The sequence below is a fragment of the Nerophis ophidion genome, linkage group LG03 (assembly GCF_033978795.1).
Source record: "Nerophis ophidion isolate RoL-2023_Sa linkage group LG03, RoL_Noph_v1.0, whole genome shotgun sequence".
NCBI lineage: Eukaryota > Metazoa > Chordata > Actinopteri > Syngnathiformes > Syngnathidae > Nerophis > Nerophis ophidion.
Genome location: NC_084613.1, coordinates 69666428 through 69682735, shown reverse-complemented (window position 1 = coordinate 69682735; position 16308 = coordinate 69666428). Strand labels below are relative to the sequence as shown.

Genomic DNA, 16308 nt, shown 5'->3' with positions numbered 1-16308 from the left:
ATATTGCAATAGTCTACATATGTCAGTGATACCTGTAAAATGCATCTTAAAATACATCTTGTTCATCTATGTACATTATAATATTTCATTTGACATACTAAGTCAAAAAACAATATACTGGTAATTCATCCATCCATCCATCCATTTTCTACCACTTGTCCCTTTCAGGGTCGTGGGGGATCCTGGCAAATGATCCATTTCCAATTATTGTACAAACAGCGGACCAAGTTTACTTAAATGTTAAAAAAAAAAAAAAAATTCTACTTCTTAACACTTTTCGGAATTGGAGCATAACATAGGAGCAGTGACGGTTCTTGGTATGGGCCACGTGGATCCAGGTGGTTTTCTCTCGAGGGCGCAGCAAGGATAAAGGGAAAAAAAGATTCACCTTTTTTTGTAATAAGTGCTTAGGCTATTTGCCCAACAGGTCAAGATATGTGTGCTGGATGGGTGCCCTGTCGGTCAGGGTTACCGGCGTTGCCATACTGCGACTTAAAGTGGATTAAACCAAACTGAATAGTGAGGGGTGTGAGTTCACTGCTGGGCCTCAACCCTCAGGTTGATTAGAAGGTAAAAATATCCATCCATCCATCCATTTCCTACCGCTTGTCCCGTTTGGGGTTGTGGGGGTGCTGGAGTCTATTAATTAAATATTAACAAATTGTATTCTTATGCCTATCATTCACAATCATAATGAGAGACAAAGACAAAGTTTTTTTTTTTTTTGAAATTATTGGAAGCTAAAGACAGCCATGACAATATGTCCTTCACAAGTGTATCTAAACTGTTGACCACGACTGTATGTGTGTATGTATATGTATATATATATATATATATAAATATATATATATATATATATATATATATATATATATATATATATATATATATTAGGGGTGTAACGGTACAGGTATTTGTATTGAACCGTTTCGGTACAGGTATATATATATATATATATATATATATATATATATATATATTTGTATATAGTATATATATGTATATATGTATGTATGTATGTATGTAATTTGTGCAACTACTACCAATAGCTACTGCTAAACAAAACTGTTTTGAAATCCCAAAAAATCTGAGGTCGACGAGCATTCAGTTTGATTTTAATGGTTCCATTATGCACACAGAAAATATGAATTTTAAAAAGCAGAGCATTAACGGTCCGTATTGTATTTCCCAATACTCATCTTTATTAAATAAATACATCAAAAATATGTAATCATGCATCAGACAGACATGTTGACATTCAGGTCTGTTGTTACTGGGGCAGTTTCGGAGGTAGGACTGGCCAGAAAGCACTTGCGCCTCCTAGACCAGGGGTCAACACATTCCAACATTATAATATCAACAGAATAGAAAACAGTCGTATCGGTATAAGAGTAGTGTAAAGATGCATTTAGTGTGTATCTCTTTCTCTATACAGTACATCCCTTCAACAAAAATCAATATTGTTCTTAGTTATTTTGATAATGACTGGAGAAACTGTAGTGCTGCAGTTTTAAAACTTAGCAGTTGCAATTACAGCCAATTTAAAACAGCCTGAAGCCAGTGTTTTAAAAAATGGGAGAGGTAGAATCATTAAATCCACAAAATAATCTTATTTTAAGTATTGTTGATGGTTTCTTATGCCTTTCCTCTTTGAGGTAAAAGCAAGCAGGGAAAAGCTACTAAAGTCTTTGTCTGGGGTGGGGTTGGTGTCTCGGGTGTCACTGAGTTTCGCTTTACTTATTGAACTTAACGACGAAAGCCCACTTCTGCAGTTGTAAAAATACAAAGATCCTCTGTCATTTTAATGTGGTGCTCTCCAAAGGGAAATATGGACTTACCACTCAAAATAATGGGAATCCGTATCAAAATAATGACTTGTAATCTCATTATTTATCAAGCGTTTGTAAAAATCTGGTGTGAAAGTCTAATTGGATACACTTGATTGCAATTTTGGTCGCATTTATGCTTTTTATAGCACTCGTCTTATTTCACAAATCCTAAAAAGACAAATTAACGATTCATCCTGTGGTGCACCTCATAAATGTATTGACTTTCTATTGTTCTATGGTGTACAGCCAAACGGACCAGAAGAAAATGTGATCACACAGTGTTCCCAGTCGTACAAGAGACTCACTCCTGTCGTTATGTCAGGCAGGAAGAAGAAACTAGAGTATGTACAGTAAGAATACATCAGCTATAGAGTACCTACACTTATTTCATGCTGCAAATGTTTTGTGTCCACTAAACAGAATTAAGGCAATTTTCACAAGTGTCCTGGTATGCGACTTTCGACTGTGCAATGCAGCATCACATTTCAATATCTAATTTTGGATATAGAAATATGAACAACATGCTGCTTGAGTCATGTTAAAAAGCTTGCGTCTGAACCACTGCATTCAAATTAATAGTTTTACTTTCCTAAATTTTTAGGTTTTCCCTATTATAACAATTTATCAGTATTTTGAAAGTTCTGATCAAATTATTAAGATTAACAAAAAATATATATATTGAAGTTTGGCTATACACTTATAATAAGATACATATTTAGCATAATGTATTACGCTATGAAGTAGGTCCGTATGACATGATGGATAACATTACCACTCCCACACTGAGGGATGTTTTCATCACATTGTACATGCTTCTGTTATACAGTAGGTGTAACAATAGGAGTTTTGCTGGTATTACTAACAGTACCAAAGTTATGTGAGAAAGCACAGTATGTTCATGGTCTGTGTTTTATCCCAGTGGTTCTAAATACCATCATTAAACTGAAACGTCACAGAATTGCTACACCATAGTGGGCCTTGAGTACTCTATCTACACTTTTATCATGACGTACAATAAAAAATAAATGTCGCAGACTGCATCGAACATGCCTTGGCTGAGATACATAAAACATCAATGGACACCCTTTTCACACCAAGTATGCTCCAGCAGACATTTAAGACATACAGTACAGAAGGCTAGTTATCATCATCATCATGCATATACGACAAGCTCTCCCTCGTCGCGTCAGTTCAGCAGTGTGCCGTAGAGCTGCGCCTTGGTCAGACTATCTTTCCTCGTCAGCCCCGTGCTGCCAAATTTTTGGTATCTTGGTGAGGTCTTCTTCGGCAGTGCGGGGCCGACGGCACTGAGGGCAGAGCTGGAGCTCGGGCGGGGCCTGACGTTCGGCCTAGGACTCGGGTAATGCTGAAGACTGGAGGCTTCTAAGGAGCTTTGGTGTAAGGACTCGGCCGAGCTTCCGGCGCTCAGATTGACATAGTCTTTCTTGGCATTTCCGCCCGCCGCCGTCACTCCCCCGCCGCCCTCCTTGTCTTTAGAACTTCCTGAGAGGACCAAGCTGTCTGAGTTGCCGTCCGGTGCTCGATACAGCACAGACGTTTTTTTCTGTTTGCGAAGTTCTACAGGTGGAAGTTTGGGGCTGCGGCTGGGCGAAGGAGCAAAATGCTGGTCCAGCATGTGGCTGTGGAAGACGTCATCTCCCTCTTGGAAGCTGCTGTAGAGCAATCCTTTGGCCTTGCTCGAGGGGCCCACGGCATAATGGCACTCTGAGAAACTGTACGGGGAAACCCGTCCTGTGACGTTACGGTAGGAAGGCGAGAACGCGTTGACGTCTTCTACACTCAGCTGTCTCCACCGGCTGCTTAGGTCATCCTCCGCTGCATGGCTGTCAGCTCTGCTATCCAGAGCTCCTCCCTGTGCCTGACCTAGGCCTATTGTAGACCCCATGCTGTGAGAGGAGGCCAGGCGAGGGCTGCTGGAGGGGTATGATTCACTGAGGCAAGAGGCTGTCCTTGCGTATACTGGTGTGGTGCCCTTTTGAGGGCTTCTCGATGTGATGATGTGCTGAATGCTGTTGGACTTAGGAAAACCTGGGCTGTCTTTATCGTAGGAAGACATGCTTTTACGTTCATACTCCACACTGCCGCAATCCCGCCAGTCTAAGTACAAACCCTGGTGGGAAGTAGATAAAGTGCTACTGGCCGTGCGTGCACCCCCTAGTCCGCCTTTATCGTCTGAGGCAAGGCTGAAACTGGAGTAGGAACTGGAGGCGGGGAGGCTTGCGGCACTGAACTCGTCATGGGGGTGGAAAGGCGATGGTGGCTCATGATGGGAGAAGCTCCTCGAGGGGTAGGCCTCCTCATCTGGATTGCTGTCAGTGGAGTTCTGGGCGTGAAGCTGGAGCACAGCAGTGCCGTGAAGGTCCATACTCTGCCGGCGATCTGTATCCTGCCAGCGTTCAGGGCAATAGAGGGCCGTATCACTGCAGTACAGGTCAGAGGTCTTGTACGTATTCCGGCGGTTGAAGTGATCATTTGTTCCTGTTTCTGTCATCGAGTCTCCTTCCTGCGGGCGAGGGCTGAGGGATCGAGTAATGGGGCCACTGTTTCCTGGTTCTGGCTTTTCAAGGAGCTTGGCAATGACGGCTGTGGGCACAGCATCAGAATAATTGGAGTGGCACATGGCCATGGCCGCTTCACCGCCCTGATTATGTTTCTCCATGTGGGAAGTGATGCGCTCCTGAAAGTCCAGTGGCAGCTGCAGCACAGAGAGACAAAACAGGCTTAATAAACATTTCACCATTAAAATTGAGGCGTTTAACTGATCGCAAGTGACTCAATATTCAGATTTAACAGGACAGGCTTTCGGTAAAATTAAGTGAAAGTTTTCATAATTTGTACAGTGAATGCAAATGGATATCTTTATTTAGGTTTATAAGCGGCTACTTTTTCCCTAGACTTTGAACCCAAAGTCCCAATGATTGTCACACACACACACTGGGTGTGGGAAAATTTGTCCTCTGTATTCAACCCATCCCCATGTTCACCCCCTGGGAGGTGAGGGGAGCAGTGAGCAGCAGTGTGCACCACCCTCGGGAATCATTTTGTGATTTAACCCCCAATTCCAACCCCTTGATGCTGACGGAGGCAATGTGTCCCATTTTTATAGTCTTTGGTATGACTCGGCCAGGGTTGGAACTCACGACCTTCCAGTGTCAAGGCGGCCACCTTAACCACAAGGCCACTGAGCTTGTAACAGTGCTAGACAGTGCTCCGCCTAATTTATAGATTTTCCGGTTTCACATGCTGCCAATACAGGGGTATTACGATTGATTGATAGATCGATTTATATTCCTAAGATTCAAAAATATCCATCTGTGCTCTACTTGTTGGCCCTCCAGAAGATATCAATCAATCAATCAATTTTTACTTATATAGCCCTAAATCATTAGTGTCTCAAAGGGCTGCACAAACCACAACACAAACCACTACGACATCCTCGGTAGACCCACATAAGGGCAAGGAAAATTCACACCCAGTGGGACGTCGGTGACAATGATGACCCAGTGGGACGTCGGTGATAATGATGACTATGAGAACCTTGGAGAGGAGGAAAGCAATGGATGTCGAGCGGGTCTAACATGATACTGGGAAAGTTCAATCCATAATGGATCCACACAGTCGCGAGAGTCCAGTCCAAAGCGGATCCGACACAGCAGCCAGCAGGAAACCATCCCAAGCGGAGGCGGATCAGCAGCGCAGAGATGTCCCCAGCCGATACACAGGAAGCAGTACATGGCCACCGGATTGGACCGGACCCCCTCCACAAGGGAGAGTGGGACATAGGAGAAAAAAGAAAAGAAACGGCAGATCAACTGGTCTAAAAAGGGAGTCTATTTAAAGGCTACAGTATACAAATGAGTTTTAAGGTGAGACTTAAATGCTTCTACTGAGGTGGCATCTCGAACTGTTACCGGGAGGGCATTCCAGAGTACTGGAGCCCGAAATGAAAACGCTCTATAGCCCGCAGACTTTTTTTGGGCTTTGGGAATCACTAATAAGCCGGAGTCCTTTGAACGCAGATTTCTTGCCGGGACATATGGTACAATACAATCGGCAAGATAGGATGGAGCTAGACCGTGTAGTATTTTATACGTAAGTAGTAAAACCTTAAAGTCACATCTTAAGTGCACAGGAAGCCAGTGCAGGTGAGCCAGTACAGGCGTAATGTGATCAAACTTTCTTGTTCTTGTCAAAAGTCTAGCAGCCGCATTTTGTACCAACTGTAATCTTTTAATGCTAGACATGGGGAGACCCGAAAATAATACGTTACAGTAATCGAGGCGAGACGTAACAAACGCATGGATAATGATCTCAGCGTCTTTAGTGGACAGAATGGAGCGAATTTTAGCGATATTACGGAGATGAAAGAAGGCCGTTTTAGTAACGCTTTTAATGTGTGACTCAAAGGAGAGAGTTGGGTCGAAGATAATACCCAGATTCTTTACCGTGTCGCCTTGTTTAATTGTTTGGTTGTCAAATGTTAGAGTTGTATTATTAAATAGAGGTCGGTATCTAGCAGGACCGATAATCAGCATTTCCGTTTTTTTGGCATTGAGTTGCAAAAAGTTAGCGGACATCCATTGTTTAATTTCATTAAGACACGCCTCCAGCTGACTACAATCCGGCGTGTTGGTCAGCTTTAGGGGCATGTAGAGTTGGGTATCAATCTAACATTGTTTTGAAAATTAATTAATCAATTTGATTGATTCCAGAAAACAAAACATTGACTTTAAGAACGGCAGACTTTATCTAAAGTTGTTTTTAGCACTTTTAAATAAATAAAAGTGTTAAACGTTATCATCTGTGACGTCATCATCACGCACCATCAAAACAAATATAACCGATACCGGAAGCAGGCGAACGAAAAATGAACAAGCCACCATTGCATTAGAGTGTGTGCGAACAGGCTTTTGCAAAGACAGCCATCCATCCATCCATCCATCTTCTTCCGCTTATCCGAGGTCAGGTCGCGGGGGCAGCAGCCTAAGCAGGGAAGCCCAGACGCTCCTCTCCCCAGCCACTTCGTCCAGCTCTTCCCGGGTAATCCCAAAGCGTTCCCAGGCCAGCCGGGAGACATAGTCAGTTTCAACATCTGTTGAATTGTCATGTCTGCATTGGTGCAAGGATGACGTCAATGGAGGTCGAATGATGTGACGAGAGTAAATATTGACAAACAAAAAACAGACAAATACAAAAAAAAGATGTTGAAAAAGAACAGTAAAAGAAGTAGGTACATCTATGTCTAATTTAACCTAAAGATATGCTGGTTGCACTTTCTTTGTATTATTTTATGTTAAAAAACAAAAGCAGAATTAGCAGGTACATCTACTGGAAAAATGTAGGTTACTGTACTTTTATTGAACATTTCTCAAAAACTGAAAATGAGAGCAGAAAAGGTTTGCTCTGGTTAATCAAACCTAAAGTGTTGATTGCACTTTATTCAAATAAGATGTGAATACATTGGCCATTAATTGCTGTATACTTGCTCGTTTGTATCCATAATTAATTTAAGCATACCGTATTTTCCGGACTATAAGGCTCCTTTTTTTCCCTTAAAACTGGACAGTGCGCCTTATAACCCGGTGCGCCTAATGTACGGAATAATTCTGGTTTTGCTTACTGACCTCGAAGCAAATTTGTTATGTACGTGGTGTGATGGCAACATGACTGAAGTAAACAACACCAACATTATAGAAATATAGAACATTACACACAGCGCTCAAAAATCTATCAAAATGTTTTAGTACGACTTTGGTGGGGTATGAAGCCACACCGCCTGATGTGGTTCCACATACGAGTAGTATTATGGTGTGTGTATAAGGTAAGACATATTATCTGGCGTTTAATTCCGCAATATTTTGCAAAAACAACTTTTCTTACCTTCTGACACCTGCTGATCTGTATTTGGGATCTGCATAAATGAAAAATGCACGCGTCCGCCTTTGTAGTCCGTCCTGACACCTTAGTCGATAAGTTTCTTCTTTTTCTCTATCTTCTTGCTATGGGGCATTCATCCTACGCTGTTGCCATTTTTAATATAAAGTAGTTTAAAGTTCTTACTTATATCTGTCAGTAAACTCGCCCTGAAAGTGCTAAAACAAACCGGTGTAGTGAGTTTATATTATTCATCCAAGGAACTATAGTCATTAGAAAGTTCCGATCGGACGTTTTTTCACGGAACACATTTCCGGGGTTGTTGTTTCTGGAGGAGTAGATGCTGCTCTGTTATTGATTTAAGTAAAGTCTGCATGTCATTAAAACATTTAACTCCATCTTTTGACACTACGTCCACTCCCGTCCTTGCACGCTACACCGCTACAACAAAGATGACGGGTAAAAGATGCTGCCGAAGGTGAGCCACCTAAATAAGACCGCTCACAAAATGGCGCATTCGGAAGTGATTGTCAGAAAGCGGCTTGAAGATGAGATGTAAAACATATAACAATGCAACATTTTGACCAAAGAACCAACATTACATGTTATGTAGACCACAAGGAAGTGTTTTACATTTAGAAAAAAAATAACTCCTTTAATGCGCCCTATAATCCGGTGCACCATATATGAAAAAAGATCAATAATAGATCATTCATCAGCAGTGCACCCTTTGGTCTGGAAAATACGGTAATTTTCTTACAAAAAATATCAGGAATATAGGAAACTTCATCTGCAGTGTCCAGTATTTGTTTCACAGTCACACAGTTACTGAATTGATTTCAACTCACAAAATTGTTTTCGGATTGTACTGATCTAAATAAATTAACACTGTCCCTGAATTTTATCCGCAACCTCAAATTATGATTCCAATCAAATCCTTGTTAAGACAAATCATTACACCCCTACGCCAATAATTAGCCTTGTCATATCAAACCAAGGAAATTGCCGAAAGGGTCACAGTGGACCAATTAAATTGTTCACATCAAATCAAACGCATTGTGCACTCACCTTCACCTTGGAGAAGACGCGATGAAATTCTAACAACCCTACAAAAGTGATTAACCCGGCCATCAAAAATAGGAACCTGCCGATCTTTACTGCTTTTATGTGCACCTGCAGTTAATAGATGTGTAAAAAAATACATTAATAGATGTGTAAAAAAATACATTTGTCCCAAAGTAAAGTGGGTGCGGCCTTAAAAAAAGGTGTGTTCCATAGCCCGGAAATTACAGTATATGTCTCTACTTAAAGTTATTTTTTTCTTCCATTTCTGCTCCTTTAGGACCTCCATCGTTTGTTCTGATTTAGAAAGTAATTCATTCTCGCTCGGTCCACACAGTCTGGGCCAGCTGGTGTTTCTCAGGGGATTTGCACTACTTTGCCCCTCTAATGAACTTGTCAGAAAACTGCAGAACACCACATCCATTTATTTATTTGTGCCACCATGTTTCCCAACGCTATTCCGCTTTTTGCCCGGGCTTTGGCCTTGCTGTTTACTTGTCACCACACAAATAAAGGTATCTGTATTCATATTCATATAGAACTGTATCTTTTCATGCGTTTCATCTAATATTTTTTTGGAATTGTATATTGTTTCCTAACATTTATTTTACAGTTATAACTATTTGCCAAAACCGACTTTTTCTTTATGGCTATTAAATTTGGCAGTTGGATGTTCCTTCTCCAGTTCTTTCAACCTCCGGTGCCTTCTCAAGCAAAAAGCTCTCATTTCCTCCCTCACGCTGTGTCCCTTCTTCCTCAGTCTACAGTACCATCAAAGACATATCAGTTCCAGAGGGTGCGTCTTAGATTCAGATTAAACGAGAGCTGCTGGGCTCCAGCTGGGAATACGAAAAAAAAAAAAGATAAATTAATGGCTTGGCTTTGTTAGAAAATAGAAGCTCGCCTTGGCATAAAATAACCTGCATCTTGTAAATTGAGGCTATTTTTAGCAGCTGCCAAATCCCAGAAGGAGTACAGATGGAAAGTAGGTGAGGATGCTTGGATGTAGCAAGCTCAGCATCTGCTGTTATCTGAGGCAAATCTTAATTAGCAGTACCACCACCACCACCACTACATTCTGTTTGCTTTTTAATCCATCCAACGGCATACACTTCAACTTCTCTTGTTCCACTTATTGCTGTTAATGGTTTAATGCCTCGCCATAAAAGTGACACTCATTATATTATGCCTTCCAGCAATTTCTCTGCTTTTCTCTGGGAGTTATTAGTCTGGGATTCTGCCCACAACACGCACAGCATCTTGGAAGAAATTCGCTTTGGAACATTATCGCTATTCAGCATGACGTCCGTAACCTGAAACGGAAGATGAAACACATTTTTCAAAGTTTTATCGTGGTTCAGCTATAGTGCAGTCGAAAGTTCAATCACAAAAAGAGCAGCCTTGTTGGATGCTGGGTGTTTGATGCTACGCTCTCAGGGAGTTTTGTTGTGTATGTCACTCTTGATGTGTCAGGTGGTGAGATGTTTAGAGGTTCTAATGCAGGGGTCTCAAACACGCGGCCCGCGGGCCAATTGCGGCCCGGGAGACGTTATTTTGCGGTCCGCACCTTAATAAGAATTAGGGGTGTTGGGAAAAATCGATTCGAATACGTTGTGCGATTCAGAATCGATTCTCATTTTTTAAAAATCGATTTTTCTTTTTTAATCAATCCAACAAACCACTACACAGCAATACCATAACAATGCAATCCAATTCCAAAACCAAACCTGGCCCAGCAACACTCATAACTGCAATAAACAGAGCAATTGAGAAGACACAAACACGACACAAAACAAACCAAAAGTATTGAAACAAAAATTAATATTATCAACAACAGTATTAATATTAGTTATAATTTCAGCATAGCAGTGATTAAAAATCCATGATTGACATTACCATTAGACATTTATAAAAATAAAAAATAAAAACAACAATAGTGTCACAGTGGCTTACACTTTTTTTTTCTTTTTTTTTTTCGGCAATCTTCACATAAAACAAAGAACAACAAAAAACAACAAAAAAAAAAAACACTCATTTGAGCAATGATTGAGCCGAAAGGGTGTAGGTTGAAGCAACGCTTATATAAACCTACCCCATCACAACAAGAACAAGGTTCAAAATATATAAAATTCAAAACATGCTTCACTTATATTACTTTTTTTTTTAAACAATATATAAGCAACATATATGTAGCACACGTCTCATATACACAGTTTAACATTTAAATCAAACATATACATTTGTACACTTTATATATATATATATACATAAAATTTATACACAATTTATTTAAATTCCATATAAACTGGTAATATTTACATTTTAATATAACCTATATGTATAATTATGAAATCATAAATTGTATTTATATACATATTATATATTATTGTCTTTCTAAAACAATGTTTGCTCTTCTTTCTTATATGTACTAATGATAAATGATTTAAAAAGCTTGTTAAACTGGTTTATGTTGGTGCTGTGTTTTATTTCATCCTTTAAACAGTTCCATATTTTAACCCCTGCTATTGTTATACTCATTCGTTTCTGCGTTGTTCTACAATATTGGATCTTAAAAAGTAGTTCTCCTCTTAAGGATGTTGTAGTCGTAATGATTTGTGCAGTCCTTTGAGACATTTGTGATTTGGGGCTATATAAATAAACATTGATTGATTGATTGATTGATTAGATTATAATTCCCTTCTCTCTGTAAAAATCTTCTCTGTAACCCTGTTGGAAGTGAATCTTTACTTGCTTTATAAATCATTTGGGCAGTCTTGAGTTGGATGAGATCTGGTAGTTTTAAATCAAATGTTTTTATAAATAATCCATTAGTGTGTTCTCGGGGTCTTGTGTTATGTATCAGTCTGATGGCCCTTTTTTGCATTATGAATAGTGGTTGGATGTTCGTCCTTTATGTATTTCCCCAAACTTCTAGACAGTAACTCAAATATGGTAAAACAAGTGTACAATAAAGAGTGTGTAATGTTTTTTGATTAAGAATGTGCCTTGTTTTACCCAGGACAGCAATACTTCTTGCATCGCATCTCATAAGCTTGACAACACACTGTGTCCAATGTTTTCACAAAGATAAAATAAGTCATATTTTTGGTCCGTTCAATAGTTAAAACAAATTTACATTGTTGCAATCAGTTGATAAAACATCGTCCTTTACAATTATAAAAGCTTTTTTTTTTTTAAAATATACTACTCTGCTTACATGTCAGCAGACTGGGGTGGATCCTGCTGAAATCCTATGTATTGAATGAATACAGAATCGTTTTGAATCGAGAATCAAATCGAATCCAAAAAAATCGATATATTATCGAATCGTGACCCCAAGAATCGATATTGAATCGAATCGTGGGACACCCAAAGATTCGCAGCCCTAATAAATGATAAATGGGTTGTACTTGTATAGCGCTTTTCTACCTTCAAGGTACTCAAAGCGCTTTGACACTACTTCCACATTTACCCATTCACACACACAGTCACACACTGATGGAGGGAGCTGCCATGCAAGGCGCCAACCAGCACCCATCAGGAGCAAGGGTGAAGTGTCTTGCTCAGGACACAACGGACGTGACGAGGTTGGTTCTAGGTGGGATTTGAACCAGTGACCCTCGGGTTGCGCACGGCCACTCTCCCACTGCGCCAATATTTAATGTTGGTGCGGCCCGCGAGTTTCATAGAATGGCCCTTTACAGCGTCATACTTGTATACGAGGGGTAGGGAACCTATGGCTCGGGAGCCAGATGTGGCTCTTTTGATGACTGCATCTGGCTCTCGGATAAATCTGAGCTGGCATTGCTTAACACGATAAATAATGAATAATTCCACTTGTAATCACAGTGTTAAAAATAATGTTCAAAATATAAAACATTCTCATGCATTTTTAAACCATCCATCCGTTCCTACCGCACTTGTTCAAGAAGTTGCGTTAATGGTAAGAAGTTATTTATGTATTATTGGTTAGTGTGGGGCTTGCCCTTCTGGAGGTTCTTCAGACCACCAAGCACCGACATAAGAGTTTATTTCAGGGTTACAATATTGTTTTATTTTTCAATAAGTCCCTCAGTTGCTTTCCAGCAATTGTATTTTTCTCTTTCGTTTTCGCTCGCGTTCTGGCTCCAGCCCCAACCCCGTCTCTCCTCCTGGCTGCTGCTTATAACAGAGTGATAGGTGATTAGATAACAAGGCCCAGGTGGGCCGTCTACGCACCTGTCACTGATTTAGAGGCCGGTCCTGGCACATCCCAGTTCACTGCAGGCCCACAGGCCACACCCCCTCCACAGTTAGCTTCAGAATGACAATGTTATTACAAAGAATAAGAGACCTATTATACTCTAGAAATGTTGGTCTTACTTAAAAATGCACGCGTTTAGTTGTGTTCAGTGTTAAAAAAACATTATATGGCTCTTATGGAAATACATTTTAAAATATTTGGCTTTTTGGCTCTCTTGGCCAAAAAGGTTCCCGACCCCTGTTGTATACCCTTGATTTTTCCGGGAGACTCCCAATTTTCAGTGCCCCTCCAGGGGTAATCATTCTCCCGAAAGTCACCCTAACAACAAAAATTAAGGGGGCACCGTGGAGGCACTGCCTTTAGTGTCAACTATAATCTGCACAAACAGCGTGTCAGCCCAGCCGCATGTTGTATTTGGCTTCTGTAGACGCACTAAGCGACTGCAAGACATAGATGCGCAACAGCCACACAGGTCACACTGAGGGTGGCCATTTAAACAAGTTTAACACTGTTACAAATATGTGCCACACTGTGAACCCACACCAAACAAGAATGACAAACACATTTTGGGAGAACATCTACGCCGTAACACAACATAAACACAACAGAACAAATACCCAGAATCTCATGCAGCCCTAACTCCTCCGGGTTGTGAAATTTGACAAGTATGTTGCTAGGGCGGGAAAGCCATTCAAAGAAGGTGAATTCATTAAAAAGTGCATGTTAGAATTTTTTAAGAAATCTTTTCTTGCGGCCCAGCCTCACCCAGTTTCTGCATCCAGTGGCCCCCAGGTAAATTGAGTTTGAGACCCCTGTTCTAATGTGTTGGACTAAATGAGTGCACAACAGTATAGTGCTTCACATAGCCCTGAATGCTCATTAATGGGCCGGTAGTTGGCAGGATTTTGCAAAAAAAAAAAAACTACACAGACCGTTACAAAGAAATTTTGAAAAATCTACAGTGGGACTTCGACTACGCAGCATTGTAGAAACTTTTTGATTTACGAACTGCAGACTGAATAAAAACATAATTTGGTGTTTGAATTTTGTGTCCATGAACGAACGTTTCTTCCAGCCACTTTGAGGTGGCTGGTCAATCTCCAGCGCTTACCGCTTATTGTTTGTCTGTTCATTGTTGGCTGGAGCTACTGTGCTCAGTGGCAAATTGTGCGATTTGAAGTGGGTTTTTTTAGCCTTTTTATTATATGTTTCTAGTTTTACTAGCTCAATATGAGAATCAGATTTATTGGCCAAGTATGATTAACACAGTAGGGTGGCTTTGTAAGTTGTTGTTGTTATTGTTTTTTGATTTTACCAACAAAAGGATAGTTGGCCTATCACCCCCTTGTTATGATTGTTTAATATACAGTACCGTATAGTGCTTTATATTGTGTTCAAATTGTACGAAAAGCTGACTAAAATGTGGACTTTTGTCGAGGCTGAAACCCATTATTTATGTTTCCAATGTTTCCTTTGGAGAAATTTGCTTCAGTGTATAAACTTTTCTTTCTTTAACCCCTAATTTACCTTTGGCCAAAGAACAGTCATTTTGTGCATTTTTGTTCCCCATCTTTGACAAATCAGATACATTTAAAGGTTAGAGGGCTGAAATTTGGCCACAAGAGCTTTGAACAAGTTTATCTTTTAAATGGCATTACGGCACTTTTTGCAAAGTTCTTATAAATAAAAGATGTTCATTTACTACACATTTAGCTACTTTGCCCATTTTGTTCGCCCGTTGACTCCCGTTGTAAGACATATTTTTCAATACACTGGAAACCTGACAATGCCATCCATCCATCCATTTTCTTCCGGCCGTTTTTTTTTTGTATTAAACAAAAGAGCATAAAACATTTAAAAAGTCATTACAAATGAAAAAAAACATATTTGAAGCTGTTGAATATTTGAAATCATTGAAAGTAAAGTAAAATTAAAATAAATATATATATTTAACATACTTAACACTTTAAGCACATCTGTTTTTTGTCGCTTAGGAGGCGTACAGTAGTTTTGGATTAAGTCAACTCAAGGGTTTAGCTGTCTAAACTCTAGCAACAAGGCCTAACTGTTAGCACACTTGAAAATAGTTGAAAATACCATAATAAAGCACATTTAAAGGTTTAATCTTGGCGGAGATCTGATTATACACGGGCGTTTGCAGTGGTGTACAACTATTACACTGCATCATCCTGAGAGCCATTGTTAACATTTCATCTCGCTAAATAAGATTACCCAGACCTCTTATTAATGCATTTATTTTCAGCAATAATATAGTCATCATCTCACCTCAGACATCTTGTGAGCTCTGTAATGAGACTTGGAGCACTGCAGCAGCTGGGCAGCAAGGTTGCAGTCTTTCCTGTACAGGTCCTGTAAGAGGCACAGAAGATATCCATCACTACTGTATATCCATGCAGCACTCCAGAGAAAGAGGGAGGGGTTATGGGTTCAAGCGCCTGCTCGGCAAAATTGGTAACACTTCAAATTACAGCTTTGAAATTGCCGTTTAATTACTTGTTGATGAGGGGAGAATGGGAGGGAGTAGAGATCCTTCTAAGGTCAGTGATGCAGTGTTACTGTGCAACTATTGTTCAAATACCGTGTTAATCATTTGTAATTCAAATAATCGAACGGTGTTAACAAAGGAGTTAAAAAGGATGAGGATAACCTGCAGGAAATGTTCACGTCTAACTCCTAAAAACAACTTACTTTGGCAGTCTTTAGAAACACTTTGTAAAATACATTTAGGGATGCTTCCAAACCCATATAGAGTAATGTAAGGTGGTAAAGTCTAACTCTAATTTCCAAACATGCTATTTGGAGATTCTTGTTCACAGGCTCAAATTAGGAATGTGACAACCGGAAATCTTTAAAGGGGAATTGCACATTTTTTGTTCACAATAATTATCAGACAGGAAGACAAAAAGTTTTTTTTTTTTTTTTCAGTTTAACATGTAAAAATTGGCTTGATCTAGATGGCCAGCAATGCAGCTAATTGGAGCAACCAATTATGCCTTTAAATTACTTTAGAAATACATACAAAAACTGCAAACAATACTTAATTTACGTTCAATAACCAGTATAATAAATAAGCTGTAGCGGCATTGTTATTGTAAGAGCAAACACTGAGGAACACATCGACATGCTTCGATTTCAGCTGTAAAAGCTAGCTACGGCAAGAGATAAGATAGCTTCTACGTCAGCACCCAAGTTGCGTTTGAGTTTGTAATGCACAATACAATGCGGTCGGACAACAATGTGTACTGACTGAAAAACATG

At 39.9% G+C, this 16308-nt stretch overlaps 1 protein-coding gene across 1 annotated transcript in view; it reads right to left on the bottom strand.

Moving 5' to 3' along the window:
• Window positions 1-1106: 1106 nt before the first annotated feature.
• LOC133549982 (uncharacterized) overlaps window positions 1107-16308 on the bottom strand; it is a 169820-nt gene continuing 154618 nt past the window's right edge. The window contains exons 6-7 of the mRNA XM_061895941.1: window positions 15316-15399; window positions 1107-4545 (exon numbers count right to left, since the gene is read on the bottom strand). Coding sequence (XP_061751925.1) covers window positions 3016-4545; window positions 15316-15399 — 1614 coding nt within the window. The 3' untranslated portion in view covers window positions 1107-3015. The remainder of the gene's footprint in view (window positions 4546-15315; window positions 15400-16308) is intronic.